The sequence below is a fragment of the Poecilia reticulata genome, linkage group LG16 (assembly GCF_000633615.1).
Source record: "Poecilia reticulata strain Guanapo linkage group LG16, Guppy_female_1.0+MT, whole genome shotgun sequence".
Classification (NCBI taxonomy): domain Eukaryota; kingdom Metazoa; phylum Chordata; class Actinopteri; order Cyprinodontiformes; family Poeciliidae; genus Poecilia; species Poecilia reticulata.
In genome coordinates, this window is record NC_024346.1 from 18,570,063 (window position 1) to 18,589,532 (window position 19,470).

At 38.1% G+C, this 19,470-nt stretch overlaps 3 protein-coding genes across 5 annotated transcripts; 1 reads left to right on the top strand and 2 right to left on the bottom strand.

Moving 5' to 3' along the window:
• Positions 1-1,504: 1,504 nt before the first annotated feature.
• On the bottom strand, positions 1,505-10,748 carry LOC103478532 (casein kinase II subunit alpha-like). 2 transcript variants are annotated; one of them, XM_008432436.1, is made up of 15 exons: positions 10,643-10,748; positions 9,828-9,915; positions 9,471-9,548; positions 9,168-9,296; positions 6,499-6,610; positions 6,310-6,411; positions 6,157-6,207; positions 6,017-6,076; positions 5,850-5,933; positions 5,650-5,760; positions 5,431-5,532; positions 3,511-3,611; positions 3,259-3,407; positions 2,584-2,673; positions 1,505-2,375 (listed from the first exon to the last, which is right to left on the bottom strand). In XM_008432436.1, exons 4-15 carry the CDS (start codon positions 9,266-9,268, stop codon positions 2,260-2,262), a joined length of 1,179 nt encoding a protein of 392 aa, XP_008430658.1. In that variant the 5' UTR covers positions 9,269-9,296; positions 9,471-9,548; positions 9,828-9,915; positions 10,643-10,748; the 3' UTR covers positions 1,505-2,259. The 2 variants fall into 2 exon arrangements, with proteins under 2 accessions (XP_008430658.1, XP_008430659.1); XM_008432437.2 differs by lacking the exon at positions 10,643-10,748 and adding an exon at positions 10,152-10,559.
• Positions 9,922-15,938, top strand: LOC103478533 (uncharacterized). 2 transcript variants are annotated; one of them, XM_008432438.1, is made up of 12 exons: positions 9,922-10,031; positions 12,585-12,765; positions 12,865-12,929; positions 13,049-13,081; positions 13,177-13,224; positions 13,411-13,455; positions 13,553-13,603; positions 13,691-13,720; positions 14,871-15,227; positions 15,334-15,372; positions 15,478-15,517; positions 15,667-15,938. In XM_008432438.1, the coding sequence occupies exons 2-12, from the start codon at positions 12,758-12,760 to the stop codon at positions 15,683-15,685; spliced, it is 735 nt and encodes a 244-aa protein (XP_008430660.1). In that variant the 5' UTR covers positions 9,922-10,031; positions 12,585-12,757; the 3' UTR covers positions 15,686-15,938. The 2 variants fall into 2 exon arrangements, with proteins under 2 accessions (XP_008430660.1, XP_008430661.1); XM_008432439.1 differs by lacking the exon at positions 13,691-13,720.
• tyrobp (transmembrane immune signaling adaptor TYROBP) lies at positions 15,923-17,496 on the bottom strand. The gene is made up of 5 exons (XM_008432440.2): positions 16,986-17,496; positions 16,878-16,898; positions 16,645-16,788; positions 16,497-16,564; positions 15,923-16,313 (listed from the first exon to the last, which is right to left on the bottom strand). The coding sequence occupies exons 1-5, from the start codon at positions 17,020-17,022 to the stop codon at positions 16,257-16,259; spliced, it is 327 nt and encodes a 108-aa protein (XP_008430662.1). The 5' UTR covers positions 17,023-17,496; the 3' UTR covers positions 15,923-16,256.
• Positions 17,497-19,470: the final 1,974 nt, after the last annotated feature.

A 19,470-nucleotide genomic window follows, 5' to 3' on the forward strand; every position in this document is an offset into this window, starting at 1 on the left:
TTGAATTGGAAACAAAACTCCAGAGAAGTGAAAAATGTCAGTGGTATCTGTGGTCTTGTCCTCGTAGCATGTGCATGTAGAACTTCATGGGTCTCAGTCAAAACGTGTTCCTGTGTTTTTGAAGTTGTCCAACAGATGCTAAGCCTTTTAAGAAGTTCAACAGCTGACTTTGGTTGTAATAGTCACTTGACCCTTTGACCAAAGGCCCACCTGTTCAATGTCAGGTGTTATTTATGAGTCCAATTTCAATCTTTAATCAACCCTAATATTTGTGACTATGGCTTAATCAAATGGAAAACAAAAAATGAATTAGTCTAAAAATTAAGCTAATAAAAAACCAGATATTTAAAACAGAAATGATGCTATGGCCATAATGACTAACAAAATCCTGGTAAAGAATGTTACTTTGTCAGCTGCCCAGCAGTCAGTAACTGAAACCATCAACAGAAAGGCTGTTTCCAAAAAAATGCAATATCATTGGAAGGTTCAGTGGAAAGAAAAGGCGTGGCAGAATGGGTGCAACTGGGATAATCAAAATGAATTATGCACAATAAAGCCCATTACAGTGTTTGCAGTAATGGGCTTGTCTGCTGACAAGGCATGACTTGCAGCTAGTTCAGGGGACCACCACACACAGACGCCTGCAGAACATGGGCGACAACTGGCCCATCCATTATGTTGGGCAACTCTTGAGCCAGCACCAATACCATGTTTTACCTTGGATAATAAAGGAGAAAAGCAACGGGACTGTTGCTCAAGTACTCCAAAGTACTTGAGCAACTTTTTAGATAAGTTACATATGCTTTTAATTTGAAAATCGATGTCTCAGGAACAATGCTGAGAGTCCATTGATTGAGGTCCAGGGTGATGATATGGGGCCCCACGTCTGCTGCCGGTGATGGTTAGAATACTGCCTCGCCCCTGCTGACAAGCTTCATTGATTTTATTTTACAAGCACCAGCTTATGCTGTCAAAAGTACCTAACACCAGTTTTAAAAACCATGCTGTTGCTGTGCTTTATAGGCCAGCACAGAATCTCTGCGGTATTGTCAGAAACATGAGACACCAGACCTAAAAAAAAAAAACACTAAACCAACCGGGGTTTCTTAAACACCTCCACAGAACCAACGGCTGACTCTGTGCATGCCAATGTCCAGTTAAGTGCATAATCTATACAGGAAAAAAAACATGCCTGTCAGCAGGCGGTTATTCTGTATTTGACTCATTTTTACTGGTCTAACACAACTCCAGTTCTCTGATCAAATTTAGTTTTACATAAAAAACATTTTTAATACACCTTTGTGCAATGAATCCACAAGTTTCACTTTTGAACTTAACCGAGACTAGATGATATTGTGAGATTCTATTGAGGCGAATCTGCAAAGTATGGAAAACAAAGTTCATTTTAAACTAAAAATCGCCTTCCTGCCCTACACCAAAGTTACTCGTAGTTGACGCAAACCATTTGTGGGATGGTACAGTCAATAACGTAGTGCCTGTAAAGCCCTGTTTAAATTGTTTATTTTTGAAGTTGTTTTTCCGTAGGTGATGACTCCTCCCAGCATAAAACAAAAAAAGTTACAAAATTGTCTATGTAATCAAAATCATGTGTAAGAGACTTCATAAAAAACAAACATGGACACTTACATACACATACAGAAGTGAAAGTAACATAAAGTTGGCAAACTATTGACCCTGTGAAACTCAGCATTGGGTGCATGCAACCTGACAGTAACTGTAGAATATCTACAAAAAAGTCCAATTAAAGAATGATAAGCATCTAACAACTTCAAAACACCAACAACTCCTGCACATTACATCGTGTGCAACCGGCGAGCACTGATAGGTGGGACACACCAGATCTCCCCGACTCCCCGATTTTGTGTGAAGTCACGTAAAGGTTTCACAGTGTAATACAGCAGGATCCCCATCAAACAGTTTCAAGCAAGACTGTATATTTGGAACATACAAAATAAATTTTATTATCCATTCTCTTTATGTCTACATCTTATTAGAATTTCTAGACAATGGCATTGTCAAGTAACACACCCAAATTAATGTCTAACAAACCCGACAGGTGCAACAATGCGGTTCTGTCAAGTCCAGGTGTCAAAATAGAACTGAACATGAAAAGTAATTTAAATCTTCTTTGTTATTGTCAACATAAAAAGAGGGGGGGGTTCCATGGCCCTGGCTCGCAGAGAGAGCTAGGCAGGGCATGGCCATGAGCACACGTTTAACACAGGTGAGGAAGTGGTTTCAGGGCTGGGCCCCGGTGGCTGCAGGGACTTGTGTGGCCAGAGTGTTTGGGGCAGAGATGACGGGCGATCCAGCAATGTTAGCCAGCGGCTGTGAGGAGGACATGGAGGTGATGCCTGAAAGGAAAAAAACAGGGTTATTACTCATTTGCGAAGGCTAGTCTCGTTCACACCATCTAAAAAAAAATAAAATAAAAATGAGTGATTCAAATTGTTCTGCAGCCTTTCAAGGAAATGCCTGTGCCAAGACTTTGACACCAAAACAATTTGGAAAAGAAATTTAAAAAAAAAAGTGTGGTGCAGCAACTGGTCCAAGGCGACTCACCAGCCATCATACTCGAGGAGCTGACTGGAGTGGAGCTGGCAGCCATGCCCCCAGGAGTGGCCCCCCTTCCCTGATCTTTGACGATGGGATCTGAGAATATAACACAGCAGATGGATTAGAAAACATCTTGCCAGCATTCCCACATGCTCATGTAAAAATCCCATCGTATTCCTGACCATTTCATCCATACTTATGTATAATAGATAGAAAAGAAGGACGCAAGGAAGAAAGTATAGGCAAGGTGGGAAGCATGACGTAAGGTCATACGGAAGGAAAGAAGAGCTCAAGAAAGAACAGAAGGAGAAGAAGGACACAAGGTCACATGGGGAAGAAAACGTAAAAGGAGATGCAAATAGAGAGGGGTGGAGGCACTCCAGTGAAGAAAGGAAGGCATGTGAAAAGGGAAAGATGTACAGAGGTAAAGGTGGTAAATGTCATGTCAGCTTAAAGAGGAAATTAAAAACAAGGAAGGGCAGATCAAAATTAAGAACAGAAGAAATACTATTAGAGACTAGAAATAAAGGAAGGAAGAACAAATAGTTAAAAAGACAAAAAGAAGGAAGCAAATGGGATTCAAGGCTGCACGTAAACTCAACAATGTTTAAAAAAAAAAAAAAAAAAAAAAAAAAAAAAAAAAAAAAAAAAAAAAAGGAACAAGGGCAGAAGCAATCGTACAGAAGTAGGGATGATCCATGGCCTCTCTAGCTGTGAGGCGAGCTTGATGGTCGTAGCGCAGCAGTTTGTCCAAGAAGTCTAGAGCCTCTGTGCTGACTAGGTGTTGGTTTTCACTGTGCACAAACCTCTCCCATCTTTTGCGGGAATGTCTGCAGGTAAACCAGAAGAAAGGGAGACAAATTAGCTGGTCAAGTTGAGGCCAAACAATCCGTCACACCGTTAAAAAGCAAAACAGTTGACTCAATGACGCACCTTCCCAGAATGTCATTGAACCGTGGATCCAATTCAATGTTGTACTTGTCGATGTAGTCATACAAGTCCTCTGTGCCAAGTACTTTTGCAATCCGCACAAGCTGTAAGTTCAGACATTTATCAATTAAAATGTTGAGCTCAAGTATTCCAGATTCAACACAATCATTAAAAAAAAATGAAATATTAAGAGTGTGTTTGGAAAAAAATATATAATAAAACTTGAAAAAGCCTTCCATAAAACTAACTACATAAACATTTTTAAATTACTTTTACTACAAAACCTGAAAAAAAAACCAAACTGCTTGCTTATAAGTTGGAAATGGAGTCAAATGACAATTTTACTAGAGCAGGACCCAGAAATTGACTGGAACTGGTTTATTTTCAAACAAACTGGGTCAACATGAGCTTTGAAAACTGAAAAATCCTGTTGGCTCGGTAATTATCGTGCACCCATAAACAACAGTCTTTGTGTTGAGTCAAAGTGAGAGCGCAGTTGCAGCAACTAATGCTAATTAACAGCCAATTAGACCATTTCAAATGTTGGCTCTGCCATCATTGCCCGTTTTAAAATGGCACAACTGTTTTACAGCAACCATGTCCTCACTGTATGATATCACCTCTGCTCACCGCATGAATAATAATCATTCATTGCAGGAACTATTTTGAGCTATCTTAATTACACATTGTAAGCAGAAATCTGAATAAGAAGAACCTTGGTAGGATTTACAACAGATTGAAAATGTGCCACAAAACTGATTGGTGCATCTCTGCATTATTGCTGCTCATCTTGCAGGAAGAAAAAAAATAAAATAATAAAATAAGGTGGGGACAAATATGCAGATATAGTAAGATTACTGGATTTTTTTCTGTTTAACTTGTAGATTAATTTAACAATTATTACTGAAGAAGGCATTAACCTGTCACTTATGAGAAATCTTATCTTACATTTAACAAAAGGTCTCACAGGGCTGTGAGGCCAGGGTGTGGCTCTGCAAGACTAAAAGATGTTGTGCAATATGAGGGGGGAGAAAAAGGCAAAAAAATCAAACAAAAACCCACTAAACTTGTTTGGCTACCAGGATAAGAACTAAATTAAGTACTGGCCAGTATGAGATTCTTATGGTATAAGTAGGAGTAAAAATACCACTGCTTCATCCTATCACTGTATCTATACTAACATTTAAAACAGAAGAAAAAGAAGAGAAAAACACATGAAACAACTTTATCCAAAGTGAAATAAGCTGCTCTTCCTCCACCCGGTAATATAAGAATGTTATACATCACTTTTAGTTGTCATTTTGGCACATGCACATAAGACAAAGAATCAATTAAACACTTCCTCAATCTGGTACAGGGGCGTCCAAAGTCTGTCCTGGAGGGCTGGCATCCTGCATGTTTTTATTATCTCCCTAGTGGTTGTAACAACCTCCTAATCAAGTCAGTGCTCTGCTTAGGCCTTCTAATGAGCCATCATTTGATGCAGGTGTGTAAAACCAGGGAGCGAACTAAAACATGCAGGATGCCGGCCCTCCAGGACCGACTTTAGGCACCTCTGATCTAGTACAACAGCTGGTGTTAACCAATTAAACAGTGTTAAACAGTGTTAAACAGTAAGACGCTCTGGTCAAGTAACCAGCCCAAAGCCAAATCTGTGGGTCTTAAAATTCAGAAAAAAAAAAAAAAAAAAAGTTTAGCAGCCTTCTTTCAGCTAGCACACCAGCAGTGCTCAGCAACAAATGAGGGACGAGCAGCGTGGCTCCATATAGGAGGAGGAAAACTTGAAGAAAGCACTTTTTCTGGAATCTCACTGAACAGACTGAAAACCACAGAGTTGTGATCTGATTTTTATTTTTTAACCGACTTTCGCACCGCTTTCTAGTCTGTGCTCAGACGATGAAATAACTCATTGCGAGACATTACCTGGTCATAATTGTCATGGCCGTGAAAGAACGGCTCCTTCCTGAAGATCATGCTGGCAAGCATGCAACCCAGGCTCCACATGTCCAGGCTGTAGTCATACATCTAGAAAAAAACAAAAAGTAAAAATCTTTAACTGGTGTCTTGGCTTTCTTAAAACACTCAGCAGAAAAATGGATCTCTCCTGTCGTGGCATAAGTTCTTGTTTGCCTTTAAACTCACCTGGTAATCTACCAGCAGTTCAGGACCTTTGAAGTACCTGGACGCCACTCTCACGTTGTACTCTTGGTTTGGGTGGTAAAACTCTGCCAGGCCCCAATCGATTAGACGGAGCTACGACAAGTTTAGTTCATTTTAATTAGTACAACAAATCAGCATCACAAATGGTGAGCAAGACGTGTATATAAAGCAACCCAAGTTACCTTTCTGTGTTCATGATCGATCATTACATTATGGGGTTTGACATCCCTATGCATAATACCCATAGAGTGGCAGTAATCCAGAGCCTTCAATAAAAAAATTTAAATGAAATTATATTTAGCTAAAGCCGAAATACTGCAACACTGCTAAATTTAAGGCTACTTCTTACCTTTAAGATTTCATACATGTAGAACCGTATGTCAAAGTCTGACAGAGTCTGATACAATTGCTGAAAAAAATAAAACAAAAATTAAGTGACTGTAAAAGTAAAAAAAGAAAAGAAAAAGAAGACAGAAAAAATGTTCTTACCTTGAAATCTGTGTTGTTCACATGTTCAAAGACCAGAGCTGGGGTTCGTGACTAAACGGGAAAAAAAACAAGGAGTCAATGTTTATTTAGAAAAAATAAAAAATGTATATCCTACCTAAACATTTCACATGACAACATGGAGCCCAAACGTACCACGGGATCCTTGACAATATCTAAGAGTGAGATGATATTTGGGCCACCCCTCAGATTCTCCAGGATCTTTATTTCTCTCTTGATTTTCTTTTTCTTGACAGGCTGGAAGACAGAAAGTCCAGTGAATTCCCTGAAATGTCAGATCACATAGCAATATAGCCATGGTTTGCCAGATAATCATCAGCGTACCTTCAGTATTTTAACCACCACCTTTTCGTTGTTTGTGATGTTTATGGCTTCAAATACTTCACTGTATTTGCCTCTTCCTAGTTTTCTGACGAGCTGATAGTCGTCTTGATTTCTGGGGAAAAAAGAAAAAAAGAAAAATGTTTGAACATATATTCAGAAAAGTTGATGAGCACAAAGCTTCAGCATTAATAAAGTCAGACTGATGTCTTGCTGTTAATTTTTATATTACCCATCAGAGTTGATGTGAAGCCGTCTTTTATGCGTGTTACAAAATCAATATTGTGATACAAACCCATTTTCATCTTCCTAAGTTATTGTAAATACTTCACAGAGCAGCTCCGCAACTAAACAGACAGCCTCTCTCCTACCTGCCGTAGCTCTCTTGAACAATCATGGTTGAGCTTTAAAACTGTGAGCTGCTACTTGAAGTTTAAACTTCTGCTAACAAGCTGAGTATGTCCAGAAAGGAGAATCTGAAATCCTAATCAAGCGACAAAGCGAGAGTGTTTTTCTGAGGTATTTACCCAATAAGACAGACAGACAGACAGACAGACAGACAGACAGACAGACAGACAGACAGACAGGAAGAGCAGAAGATAAATTCCTGAGAGCTCTGATAACGCCACAACCAACGCTCTGTCTGGGAGCAAGTTAAAAATCTCAGCAATGCTTCTGCATCTGCAACAGTGAGGAAGTAAACAACCTAACCTGTGTGTTTAAATATTAGCAACTTACAAGTAAACTCATTACTGACTTCACCAAGAAAAAGAGCCTGCTTGGCACAGCTGCGGGTATTAATTAACGCAGGAAAATGTTCACCAGAAAACTGTTCTGTGGGCTAAGTCGCATAATGCCCGACACGCTGTCCTCCATTACTACCGTTTAGTAGTAAAGGAATTAGCAGCTAATAGAACCAGAAAACGTTAATAAACAAGAGGACCCATAATAGTTAGAACAGCAACCAAATCTACCTATTGTAGTTGTCCACTAATGAAGTTATGATGTAAAATTACTATTAAAAAAAGCTACATTGGCCTCAGCCAGATCCATGTGCACACTTTAAAAAATAATAAATTTTAGACTAATACCCTTGTCCTTCTGTGTCAGCAGCAAAATTAAAGCATGCATATATGCGCGCATTGAAAATAATAAATAAAAAATCCAAGGTTAATACTTTTAAAAAGTAATATAAACACTTTGACTTTACGGTGTCGTATTATTGCCCTACAGCGTAGGAGCACTTTTAAGTTACATACGGTTTTTCTATATGCGAGATAAATTCCCTCCTACTTTTTTGGCTATGTCCTAATTAAGACAATAACATTTTTGTTATGTTGTAATTGTTTATATTTTTTTCTCATTATTAGAACTTCTAATGATAACTTTGCCTTAAAAAAAAAAAAAGAATAAAACTTGTTACTGAGAAATGGAACAGAATGTGAAGTTTTAGTATCGTCACACCCTACTCTTAATATTGTCGAGAAGAATCAATATTGCCTGCTGTAAACGCCTTGTTGTCCTGCTTCTTGCAGCACCGCTGGTGCAGCTCGGAGATCAGTCAGTAAGACTGATACTCTGATACTCACGCAGCTCGCTTTTTAAAACCGTTTTTCGGACCTCTGTTTGCAGACTTACTGAACTAAATTATGCAATTTCTGCATTTAAGTTGTCCCCCTGCATTGCAATGCCGTACATTAAATGCAGATTAAAAAAGACAGAGTCAAACACTTTCTGAATGAGAAATTCATATTGACTTTTATGTGGCTTCAATTTGGCTGATCGTAAACCAAACTGGTCGTTTTACAGGACAAATTTTAAATTAGCTCCAATACCAGACCTGATACTTGTCTGGTGAAAAAAACCCCTATCCAACTAACTAATTTTTATGTCTGGTCTATGAAGATTGACCCAAAATATTTGAATACATATAACTGAAAAAAACAAAACAAAAAAAAAACGAATTTAATTTATGTGAATCCTGAATTTGTCGTTAAATTCTAAATTTACTTCATGTACAGACTCATTCAGACCTTTCACGATTCAATTAGAGGTACACAAGTTGCAAATTAAATTAATCTTAAATTGTTTTCCCTACTCACAACTTGATATGGGAGAAATAAAGGAAAATTCATGCAGTAAAATTCTCTTGTGTGAGATACAAGTGTTGTCTTCCGTTACAAACAGCTAATAAATAATTATTGCAAATAAACAAATGAATTTAATACTGTATTTTAGATGGTCTAATGATTTCTTATTTTTTCCCCCCCAAGAAGAAAAACATAGGGGCACCCCAAGCAGTAATGACTAAACTTTTAAAATTTGAAAACAACATTTCCAATCCTTGAGGATGAGGAAAAATTAACATGAAATGGGGGGGAAAAAAAAGGAAATACATTGCAGGTTCTAGCCGATATGGGAAAAAAAAAGTCTTATAGACCCATTGACATTCTCATCCGTCTACCGAGAAAAACTTAATTTGCAATATGCATTCCTACTGATTTATCGCCCAGCTCTAATACCTTGTCTATATTCCATGACTGCATAGGCAGACATTATTTGACAGATATTTTCATACCTTTTTTTTTTTTTTGGTGATCAGTTATTTTAATAGTTATTTTGCAATACTGATAAAGCACAAAAAAAGCCTGAACGGTTTTCACTTTCCTTACCCCCACTCAACAACATGGGACTCATAGTCCCAGTACTCCCGAGGTCTCTGTGTGTTTACATCGGGGTAAACTCGAGAGCGGCTTGGAACAGGGCCAGACATATTCTGTACGGGATCTTTTCTAAATGTCCTATAAAAAGACAGACACAAGCAAAATACAACAAATTAAACAAATCAAGAACAACAAGGGCATGGATTAATAATACTGGCATAACATATTCAATTTACTGGCAACTAATTATAATATTTTAATCAGTAAACACTCATGTAAAATATAAATATATAAACATATAGAGAACAATACCTGGGAGGTTTCCTCCAGGATTAATTGTTGACAGACAAAGTGAATAAGACTTGCTGAGATGCCTTTGTTGTAAGAAAGCTAAACAGACAAGGAAAAATAAAGATATGCTGTTAGAGTTGCTTGCTATACTGTGCAATCATTAAGCTTTTTAACTTGAACTATGGTCTGTATCTTGAGATAAGGTTTGAATTGATAAAGAACGACTTTTTTTCCCCTCTTTATACCACGGACGTCTACAATAACCTTCAAAAAAACAAACTGTTTAAAACAAAATGAGCACAAGAAATAATAATTCTCATGAGCTAAGCAATTGGTGCATGGTGTGTTTGCATATGATGGCGTATGAAATGGAGAAACCTGGATGTTAAATGGGGGCATCCAACCAGTCTAATCGGGAGGCACCGGACTCAGTATAGTCATCACTGGGGGCTACAACGACTACCTCCTGTTGGAAAACGGGGGTAGAAAGTAGGTTGATTAAAATCAATAAAGTCAATTAGGCAAACATGAGCAAAGTATGTGAACAAGCGCACGCCAACGAATGAAGCTGAAGCTAATGGGGTTTGTATCCACACAATAATGTCACAAAAAATTAAATACGTCAATTAACCAGTTTAGAAACTTGCGGCAAAGCAAATAATTGGCTTGATAATTTGATTTAAAAGATGAAAGCAGACAAACCCCAATGCGGCCTACGGCCTGGTTGAGTGCTAACAGCTTGAAGCTAGCAGTAGAACCGGGAAGCTGACAGGGATGCTAACTAGTTAGCGTTAGCTCGTCAACAGCAGAGTGAAAAGCCGGTAGGAAAGTCACAGCCAGTTCTCGACCACATTACAGTGTAATATCGTGATGGAATCAACATTCAGCTTTCAAGTAGCCAACTAAACGCCTGCTAGGTCAATATTTATGCCGGGCTTTACAGCGAGCTTCGAAAATGGGCACATTTTCCTAACCTAAAAAGTGCTAAGCTAGCAGGCTAAGGGAGTGAATAGACTGCTTTCTAGCGAGGCAACTGGCTGACAACGCCTTGACAAAACAGCCCATGAACACCGTAATCGAGATACACAACGACCACCGCGGATAAGATACCCTTTCCCGGCTTTTCAACCCGTCTAATAAGATCAACGCGGGTTATAAAACAACAAGGATTTGTGATTAAATAACATGATTACCTCTCAGCGTTGTTGGGACGTCAATATGGCGATGCTCGAGATCAAGAGCTTAATGCGAAAGGTATTTCCAGCAGAGGGCGCTCATTCTTTTCTGTTTTCCACGGAGAGATTTTTCGCTTCTTCTGCCACCAACAGGTCTGTCTGGTTGAAAGGCAAACTTTGATCTACACGTGTCTGGGAGTGGACTTAATCTGAAATGTGACGTTTTATCAAGAGAGACATAAGCACTATTTCCTAATCACACCCCATGGTTCAATCCACAGTCAACACGATGTCCTCTACAACTAAAGTTAGAGAACTTTATTAAATGATTATTACATTTAATATTACAATGTGGGTAAAGTGTCTCGCCCGGAACGTTAGCTGGAGGTAGGCACCAGCAACCCTCCCGACCCCACTAAGAGACAAGGGTGTAAGAAAATGGATGGATGGATGGATGGATGGATGGATGGATGGATGGATGGATGGATGAATGGAAGGATGGATGTGGGTAAAGTGGGAGCACACAGAACGCCTTGATTATGTGTCCATATCCCGTGAAGAAGTGTTCCACATTGTGCCATGGATGGTAAAATCAATAGTATTAATTATATTTTATTAGGATTTTATTGAATAGGTACAAAATTGAAACCTTTTTATCTTTCAAATAGAAATCTGAAAAACATATTTATTTTAAAAAGTGAGTCCATGTAAACAAAAACAGCCAATTATGGCTATACAATGTCAGACTAATTTAGGTCTTGACTGATTGGGTCATTCTAACAGAACAATAGCTTTGCTTTGTTCGTTCTGAACCATACTATTGTAGTTCGTGCTTCATAAATAGGGCTGTTGTTTTGTTGAAAGGTGAGCATCCGTGCCCCTCTCTATTTTTTTTTGGAGCCTGCAAGTCGTTTTGCTTTCAGGAATGCACTACTTTTTAAATCTTGAGTAGCTGCGCTTCCCTGTGTAAAGAACAGGCAGTGTAGCATCCCCACAACATGATGGTGCCGCCACCATGTATCACTATGGAATTGTGTGTTCAGAACATTAACACCTGTTGTCAACAAATGAACCTAACATACATGTTTTGGATTGTGGCAGCTGAAATTCCCAACAAGAATCCTTTGCAAGGGAGCTTGCAGGCTTCACACTTAAATCTCTGTACAAGATTTAAATCAAGGTTCTTCTTATTAAATATGTACTACTATTATATTATGAGGGTACAGGTAAAATGGAGAAAACAAGTCAGTTTGTTTTTCTTTTACAGGGCTCGGATTTTAAATGGCCGTTCAATGAGTAAAATTAAACAAAAAGCAATAACTTGAATTTTTGTTTTTCATTACAAGTTTTAAGGAAAAAAAATGTATTTACCAAAATATGCACAAATCCTCGAGCCAGTATTTTGTATGAAGAAATAATCTAGATATTATAGTTACACATTGCAGTCTCAGCAATTTTTCATTACTAAAAATGTTTTTTTTTTTTATTGAAAAATAGTTTGTACTTTTTAAGCTATGTTTATTTTTTTTAAATATATGAGATGTATGCTGTCTTCTTCTTTGCTTTCTTCAGTTTTAGGGAAGAAAGCTATAGATTTCAAATGATAATATTTAGTTATCATTAGCCTGTCCCACAGACACAGAATGACATTTTTGAAACTGTTGCTCTCCTAAAGGCCTTTTGTTAAATAAAAACAAGGCCACATTTTACCAGTCAACATAAATGGGGAAAAAAAATCAACAACTCTGGGCTGATACTTTATTTCAAAGCTGACTTCAGTCAAAGAAAAGGTCAAAGGACTTTCTCTGAAGTAACCAGTCACCTGTAATTAGCATATGCTAGAGGGTAAGACCCATCTCTTCTCTGAATCTGTGTGTTACGAACTGTTGTATCCATGTCGAAAGGGAATGAATAGGCCCTTGTGGACTTATCAGAATCTAATTGTTGCTCTCTGGCACAGAAATGACGCAGTGTTCAACACACACAGATGGAGTCTTTGACTATAAGACTTAATCTGATCCATCTGGTCAGAATGTGTAATTAACTTTAGTACAGCCTTGATGTGGGAGTGCATAAAAAGCCCTACATGCAGTCTTAACCGACAGAAGACAGAGTTGGGGAAACTGCAAAAAGATGAAGCGGTAAGATGTTTGTAGATTGTTTTTTTTCTTTAGTTGAGATACATTTACATTTTTAGGATGCATAGAAACAAAATGAAAGCACATTTTGCTCTCTTTAAGCTTCCTGTTTTGTTTGCTGCTGATGGTGCCATTATCAGTCATGGGAGTACAAGGCCAAATAAAAGGTAAACAACATGAACCTAATATTTGTTTTTTCAAAACCAATTTGTAGCGAAAAGTGTTTGAAACCACTAAACCAGGCACAGCTAATTACAATTTTCCCCCCTTTCTTTTTCTCTCCAAGCTCAAAGACGACATGTGTTGATCTTTCTAAATGGTGATGATTGTTATCACTATTTCTTTCACTCTAACTCCTGATATTTGTGGAATAATGCATGTTTTAAACGATCGTGCATCTTTTTATCCTTACAGAGGCATTTGGAGCAACTACTGAACGAGCCACACCAGCCAAAGTCACAGGTTGGTGCATCGCAAACAAAATAATTCCAGGTCTTCATTGCTCATCTCATTAGATCCGTAAACTTACTTTTGGTTCCCTATCGGAACACTAAAAGAGAAACAAACAAATGGGAAGAGAAACCTACTACACCTGGTCATTTTGAAGTTTTCTTTTTGTTAGTCTTTACCTTTCTCTCATGTTTACAGCAAAGAGGAGCCCTGATAAACCACTAAGAGACCAAGATTCCAATGGTACGCTTTATTTGTTGAATAGTAGTGGAGTGCAAACGTATTTATCAACAATTTAATATTGATCTTAATTTTAATAGAAACCTAATTTAATTTGCAGATTTGTCTGAGATGCAATCAGTGGAGAGTTTTGTCACCCCTGGATATCCAGGTACATTAAACGTGTTTGTCATACAGACTTTATATATAGAAATGATACTTACTTTCACAAAAATAAAGTGAATTTCCTCTATTTCAGGACCTGATCAAAGTGGAAGTGAAAGCAAAGGTTGAGTTTGAATCTGTGTTTTAAATTTCTTTAAATCACTAAGACTCCACAGTTATGTGGCCCTGCAAAAGTACTCACATCCTTACAGCATTCGTCACAATTTTGTAATATTACAAATACAAATGTGGTATGTTTTTAATTCTGATTTTAGGATTATTTAATCATAAATTAGATTGGAATAGAGAAGATGATTTACATTTGGTTTTACAAACACAAATCTGAAAAGTGGGTTGTGTATTAGTATTCACGCCACCAGGGTCAATACTTTGTGAAACCAATTTTTGCTGCAATTATACCTGAGAGTCATGTGAGTTATGTTTCTACCACCTTTGCCATTACAAAGACGAACATTTTTGTCCATTCTGCTTTTCAAAAAAAACAACCTAAAATCAGTCAGATTAGATGGAGGGCATTATTGGCTTCTATGCTAAATCTGACCTTTGACTTAGCCAATCCAGCTGGAGCTCGGTTGTAGTTCTGGCTGTATTTCTAGGCTTTACCTCCTGCTGTAAGTAACATGTTTTGCAGCCTCTAATAGGCTTTCTTTCAGGATTGCCTTGTTTTCAACTTCATTCATCTTATGATCAAATCTGACCAGCCACCACCATGTTTTATGGAGGGGATGAAGTACTCACTTGTGCACTGTATCTCTGCAGCCACTGCAGTGTTACCCTGGGCCTCTTGGCTACTTCTGTTTAATGCTGAGGATGTATTTTGGTAGATTTGCTGTTGTGACATACTCTTTTCAACCCTGAAAGACGGATTTAGCAGTGCTCTGTGAGATATTTAAAGCTTGTGGTATTATTTTATAACTTAATCATGCTCTCAATGAGCAAATCTCAATGAGCTGACAGGAATACCTGTTCCTGTCTGCTGTTGGAAAGAAGTGTAAAATGTTCTTTACACAAGATTTTACACTATGGGTGTAAGTGAGGGGGCTGAATAAAGCTCATTTTTTCATTTTGCATTTTTTGTAGTGAATCCTACTCCTTTCACAGTTATTTGTGTTGGAATATCTAATAAAACTCCAATAAAAAACAATGACTTTTGTAGTTGTGACATGATAAAACATTGAAAGGGTATGACTAACTTTGCAAGGGACTTTCTATGTTGATTCAGATGCCATATGAAGAACTATATTTTCTTATAGAAACATCTAAAGACCATGACAGTTACGAAATTGTGGATGCCAAAGCTGGAGCAGACGCGCCATCAAGGAGGAAAACACGAACAGGCACAGACAAGACGCAGCAGCTGGATGAGACCAGCAGGCATGTTCAGGGTAGGAGCCAGGAGCAGATCATTGGTCAAGGCAAGCAACAGGGAAGCGGAGGACAGACTGATCCGGACAGTGAAGAGGGAACGGCGGTGAGGTCTGGCAGAGCCACGCAAAGCACAAGTGTCCAAATCCAGGGGGACAGGGTGGATGCAGAAAAAAGCACGGAGACGTCTTGGGAAAGCGCAGAGGTCAGCGATGGGAAACTGGCTGTGGTGCACAATAGTAAAGGTAAGACCAGCTGTCGTGTCATGTGTGAGGCACTCTAAAGGTTTTCAGAAGAAAAAATAAAATGGTGAACACTTCAAAGATGTTTAAAAATTGAATTTCCCCACAGAAACCAGAGAATACATCAGCTCTGAAACCTATCCCTTTGGTAAGAATGCATTTTCCTTCCTCAATGAGGAATGCAGCAGCTGATTGTTAAAGCATAATCCATTCAGAAAGGCGTCTTATTACTTATTTTTACTTTATCTCACAGATCCCAGCAGATTGTCTGCTCCAGTCAAGTCTAGATCAAGGTTTGTTTCTTTTGCATTTTAAAACGACGCTCATCATTTTTCTCAAGTTTCTTTTTGTAATGGACATCTTTTAGTATCATGTGTGTACATGCAGTTCATCTGTTGTAAGTGAATACACCTATTTTCCCTATTTTTTTGTTGTTGTCTAGAGCTACTTCCTCTGACTGAGTCAGGAGCCACCAGGTATTGACTCATTCACAGCAGACAAGATGCTGCAAAATACAGCTGCCGCTGGGAATTTTTTTAAACCTCCAAATAGAAGCATTGTGTCCATGTTTTTTGATATTCTGATCATGTGAAGACATAGAATAAAAATAAAAATATTTTGTTTGAGTCTTATGTTGGCTGTAAAGCAATAATAGGCAGCTTGCAATGAATGTGGATGTAAGAAAAATATAATCAAATAAACAAAATGAAAGCCGTTTTATTGGGTCGGACCAGAATTTGTCTGAAGGTAAACATTGATTGGAAAGCTGGGTTTTATTGATCATTAAATACAAAATAATTTACAAACACGACATGCACTGAATGCCATGCTCCACTCTACATTCTCACTGAGCACGACATACATTAACTACAGAAATAACATTCAGATGCTTCACACTATTTAGATTTATGCTAAATTATGAGTTGCAATGCAAGATTTATAAAAATGATTATTTGGCATAGTTCTTTTATATACATTTTACAGTAAGTCACAGACATGAAGTTGCGAATTTGAACACTTTTCCACAACATGTCATTTCCTAAAGTGTCGAAGTTCATTGTAGATATCTGACTGCACTCCATGTAATTCCTTAAAAGTAAAAGAATCTTAAGTTAAACATCCACAATTCACAATAAAACACATATTAAAATATTTAAATAAATATCTAAAATAAGAAAAAAAATAAAAAGTCAAATAATAGAAATATATAGTCATTTACATAGTAAGAATTATTATATAAGTATTTTATCATTACAAAGCTTACTATTTTACCTGGTATGGAGATTCTGTGTCTTCTGGGGTCATCTTCTTCGAGGCAGATAAGGGCATATTTCTTCTATCTGTTAAGGGAAAAATATTTAGCATGGGTAAGAAAAATTCACCACAAATATCAATAAATAACAGAAATGCTCAAGGTCACCGTCGTGAGACTCCGGCTCTCTCCTTCTCCTGTGATGACTTGCGAAGCAGAACACAGAGATGATGAGGAAGACGGTCAAGATAATGTCAGAGGCAATGATGCCAATCACAGAGCCCATGTTTATCAGGTAGCAGGTGCCACATTCTGTGAGGAGACATTTAAAAGAAAAATCTTTAAAAAAAAAAACAAAATGTCATGTCATATATCTAAAGTGAATGGTTGAAGAGATCTACCTTGCTGTCCTTCCTCTGACCCTGTAACACATTACGGCAGTGAAGCATCAGAGTCTGCATATGTCTAGACCGTTGTTGTTGTTGTTGGGGAGCGTGAATGTGACTCACCGAACATGGAGCCCACGATACAGAGAGCGTCGGGCATCTTCTCAGTCGAGGGGGAAATGAGAAGCCGAAGACCAGCTGTTGTTTTGATCTTTGCCGAAAGGCTGCTTGGTGGTGTCCATAAACAAGATGCTGGAGGTGAGAGTCAGAAGGATTTCAGGCTCCACCACCAATATTAGCACAAGGGTGGAGATTTGTCAGCAGTGTGCTGTAGAGTCTGTTCAAAGAAGGAGGAGCACAAAGGGAGTCCACTCACACAAGAGGAAGTTGGTCTTTCTGTTTCGCCTTTTCTCTGTTTCGTGCCATATCTATGGCACCTGTGGTCGCTGTAATAGAGAGCGTCAATTTCATTCCCTGCTTTCAAGCCATGATGCGCCTCATGTTGTAATTGTAATGGGAATGATGCAAACGACGCAGCGGTAGCCAGCAGCAGCATCAGGTCACCCTCACGCCCAGAGTTTCTGCTGAAATACAAGCGATCGTATCTTCAAACAGGGAGTTTCCTGAGACTGTGTGGTTTAGCGCAAGCGGCTGGAGTCTAGTCTGAAGGCCCTCGACCGCAGCTTTATCTGTAGCAACGCTGTCCTGTCAGCAAAATGAAAGTGAACGTTGTGTTCGCTGGAGGTTTTTTTTTTTTTTGTGTGAAAAACATCTGTTTGTGGCTCATAATTAAATGCTGTATTTGTCAAAAATATCAAACACTGAACCTTCTCAAATGATTCACACGCCTGCACCTGTTCATAACTACTGCCACACCAAACTGCAGTACAATTCATTTGTAAATCTAATGTGCCAGCCCGACACAAAGTAGTACACAGTCGTGAAGTACAAAGAAATGCACATGGTTTTCAAAGTTTTTATTTATATTTTATTCTATTTATATTTAATTTGATTTTTTTTGTTGTTGCAAATAATAAATTGGTCTCGTCTTTCTGCCTGGTCTTGTTGGAGAAAAGTATTTCTGCCACACCACATGTTTCACCACAGAGTGGTGAAGTTCACAGCGAGGGGTTTTCCTGAGAGAATCTCCAACCTGAACTGTTGGCCTCTTGACTGTTTATCGAATTAATGCTGTCCCGGGTCAGCTTATCATTCGGATGATGGTATTTCTTGACAGGTAGTGCAGATGTCTCCACTCTATAGACGAGGGACTGACCAACACATGATGCATCATGAGTAGCTAAAAATATGTCCTATTTTGACCCAAGTGTGCTTTAAGCTTTTCCACAACTTTATCTCTGTTAATGTGGATGATGGAAAGGGCGATAAACTCTTTGGTTTATATTTTAGCTTCTGAATTGATCTCTGTAAGGTAACCACGCTCGAAATTGCTGTTACGTACTTCTGGAGTAAATGTATCACCACTTCCAAGAACACAAATGTAAAGTCTTGGAAGTTCACTTGTTCAAGACAAGGTTCATTTCACAATCTTTTAATTAAAGCTCAACGCCTTTTTTACTGTCCCTGTAGAGACAGAGAGAGAGAGAGCGAGAGAGAGTGAAGCGGTCTGCATAAACTAAACCCATCAACATATAGTTGGACTTGGTGAATTCAACATATTGTGTTGATTTTCTCCAAAGTTAGACGAAGAATCTGAGTGATAAGGTCTCAGTTTCCAGCATATATTTTATATTTTTATGTTATTGAACTAAAGAATGAAGCAACTGGGCAGACAATGAAGAAACTGATCAGCCAGATAATACAGAGATATAAAGTTGATCTTGGTCAGCATGTTTCCTGGGATGACGCAAGCAGCAGTTCCTCTGCAGGACTAGATCAACAAAGCAGCAAGACTTTTGCTCATATCTGATCCGGTCTCCGAAACAGCTCACAGTTCTCAAAGGTCATTCTTAACCACAATGATGGACCTGATAGAAAGCGAATAGAAAGCAAAAAGCATTATAATGGACCTGTGCAAACACGACTGAATTAATTGCATTTTTTTTGAAGGGAAAGTATTTGAAAACAAACACCAAAAAATAACCCCCGATTAAACGGATGTGTTGTGAAGTCCAAAAAGAAAACAAACACATGTGGCTTAATTTCAATTCTTTGAAGTTTCCTCAAATGAACTTGATTTTTTTGTCTTCCGAGAAAGGAATATTTCATAACTGGTCATAAAAGACACTTCTCATTGACTTATTCAAATAAAATAAACATTTAACACACACAGGCTTGAGAAATTTATTTAGATGAAAGTTAAAACGGTACATTAGATGATGTATACATTAATAAAGTAATAGTTTGATAGTGCATAATAAAGAGAAGGTTCAAAGACAATCTTGTTTAAAAATCCCATAAATCATTTCCAGCCTTTGTTTGAATCTAATCTCTACCAAAAGCAATCGGCAGAGGGCGCTGTTAAGTAGTTCTAGCCAATGTGTGTGGATAACGTTCAACCACATTTTTTCAGTTCACATTTAGTACTTTATTTCCAACGCTTTCATTGCAAAAAACAAAACAAACAAACATACATACCTATATATAT

Coding starts and splice junctions, on each gene's coding strand:
- LOC103478532 (XM_008432436.1), bottom strand. CDS start 9,268: ATGTCTGGCCCTGTTCCAAGCCGCTCTCGAGTTTACCCCGATGTAAAC. Junction 5,934..6,016: donor ACATGTATGAAATCTTAAAG/GTAAGAAGTAGC, acceptor TTTTTATTGAAG/GCTCTGGATTACTGCCACTC. Junction 2,376..2,583: donor CTCCTCGAGTATGATGGCTG/GTGAGTCGCCTT, acceptor TTTTCCTTTCAG/GCATCACCTCCATGTCCTCC.
- LOC103478533 (XM_008432438.1), top strand. Junction 13,082..13,176: donor TGTGTTGATCTTTCTAAATG/GTGATGATTGTT, acceptor TTATCCTTACAG/AGGCATTTGGAGCAACTACT. Junction 13,721..14,870: donor AAGTGGAAGTGAAAGCAAAG/GTTGAGTTTGAA, acceptor ATTTTCTTATAG/AAACATCTAAAGACCATGAC.
- tyrobp (XM_008432440.2), bottom strand. CDS start 17,022: ATGCCCGACGCTCTCTGTATCGTGGGCTCCATGTTCG. Junction 16,789..16,877: donor GTCAGAGGAAGGACAGCAAG/GTAGATCTCTTC, acceptor GTCTCCTCACAG/AATGTGGCACCTGCTACCTG. Junction 16,565..16,644: donor AGAGCCGGAGTCTCACGACG/GTGACCTTGAGC, acceptor TTCCCTTAACAG/ATAGAAGAAATATGCCCTTA.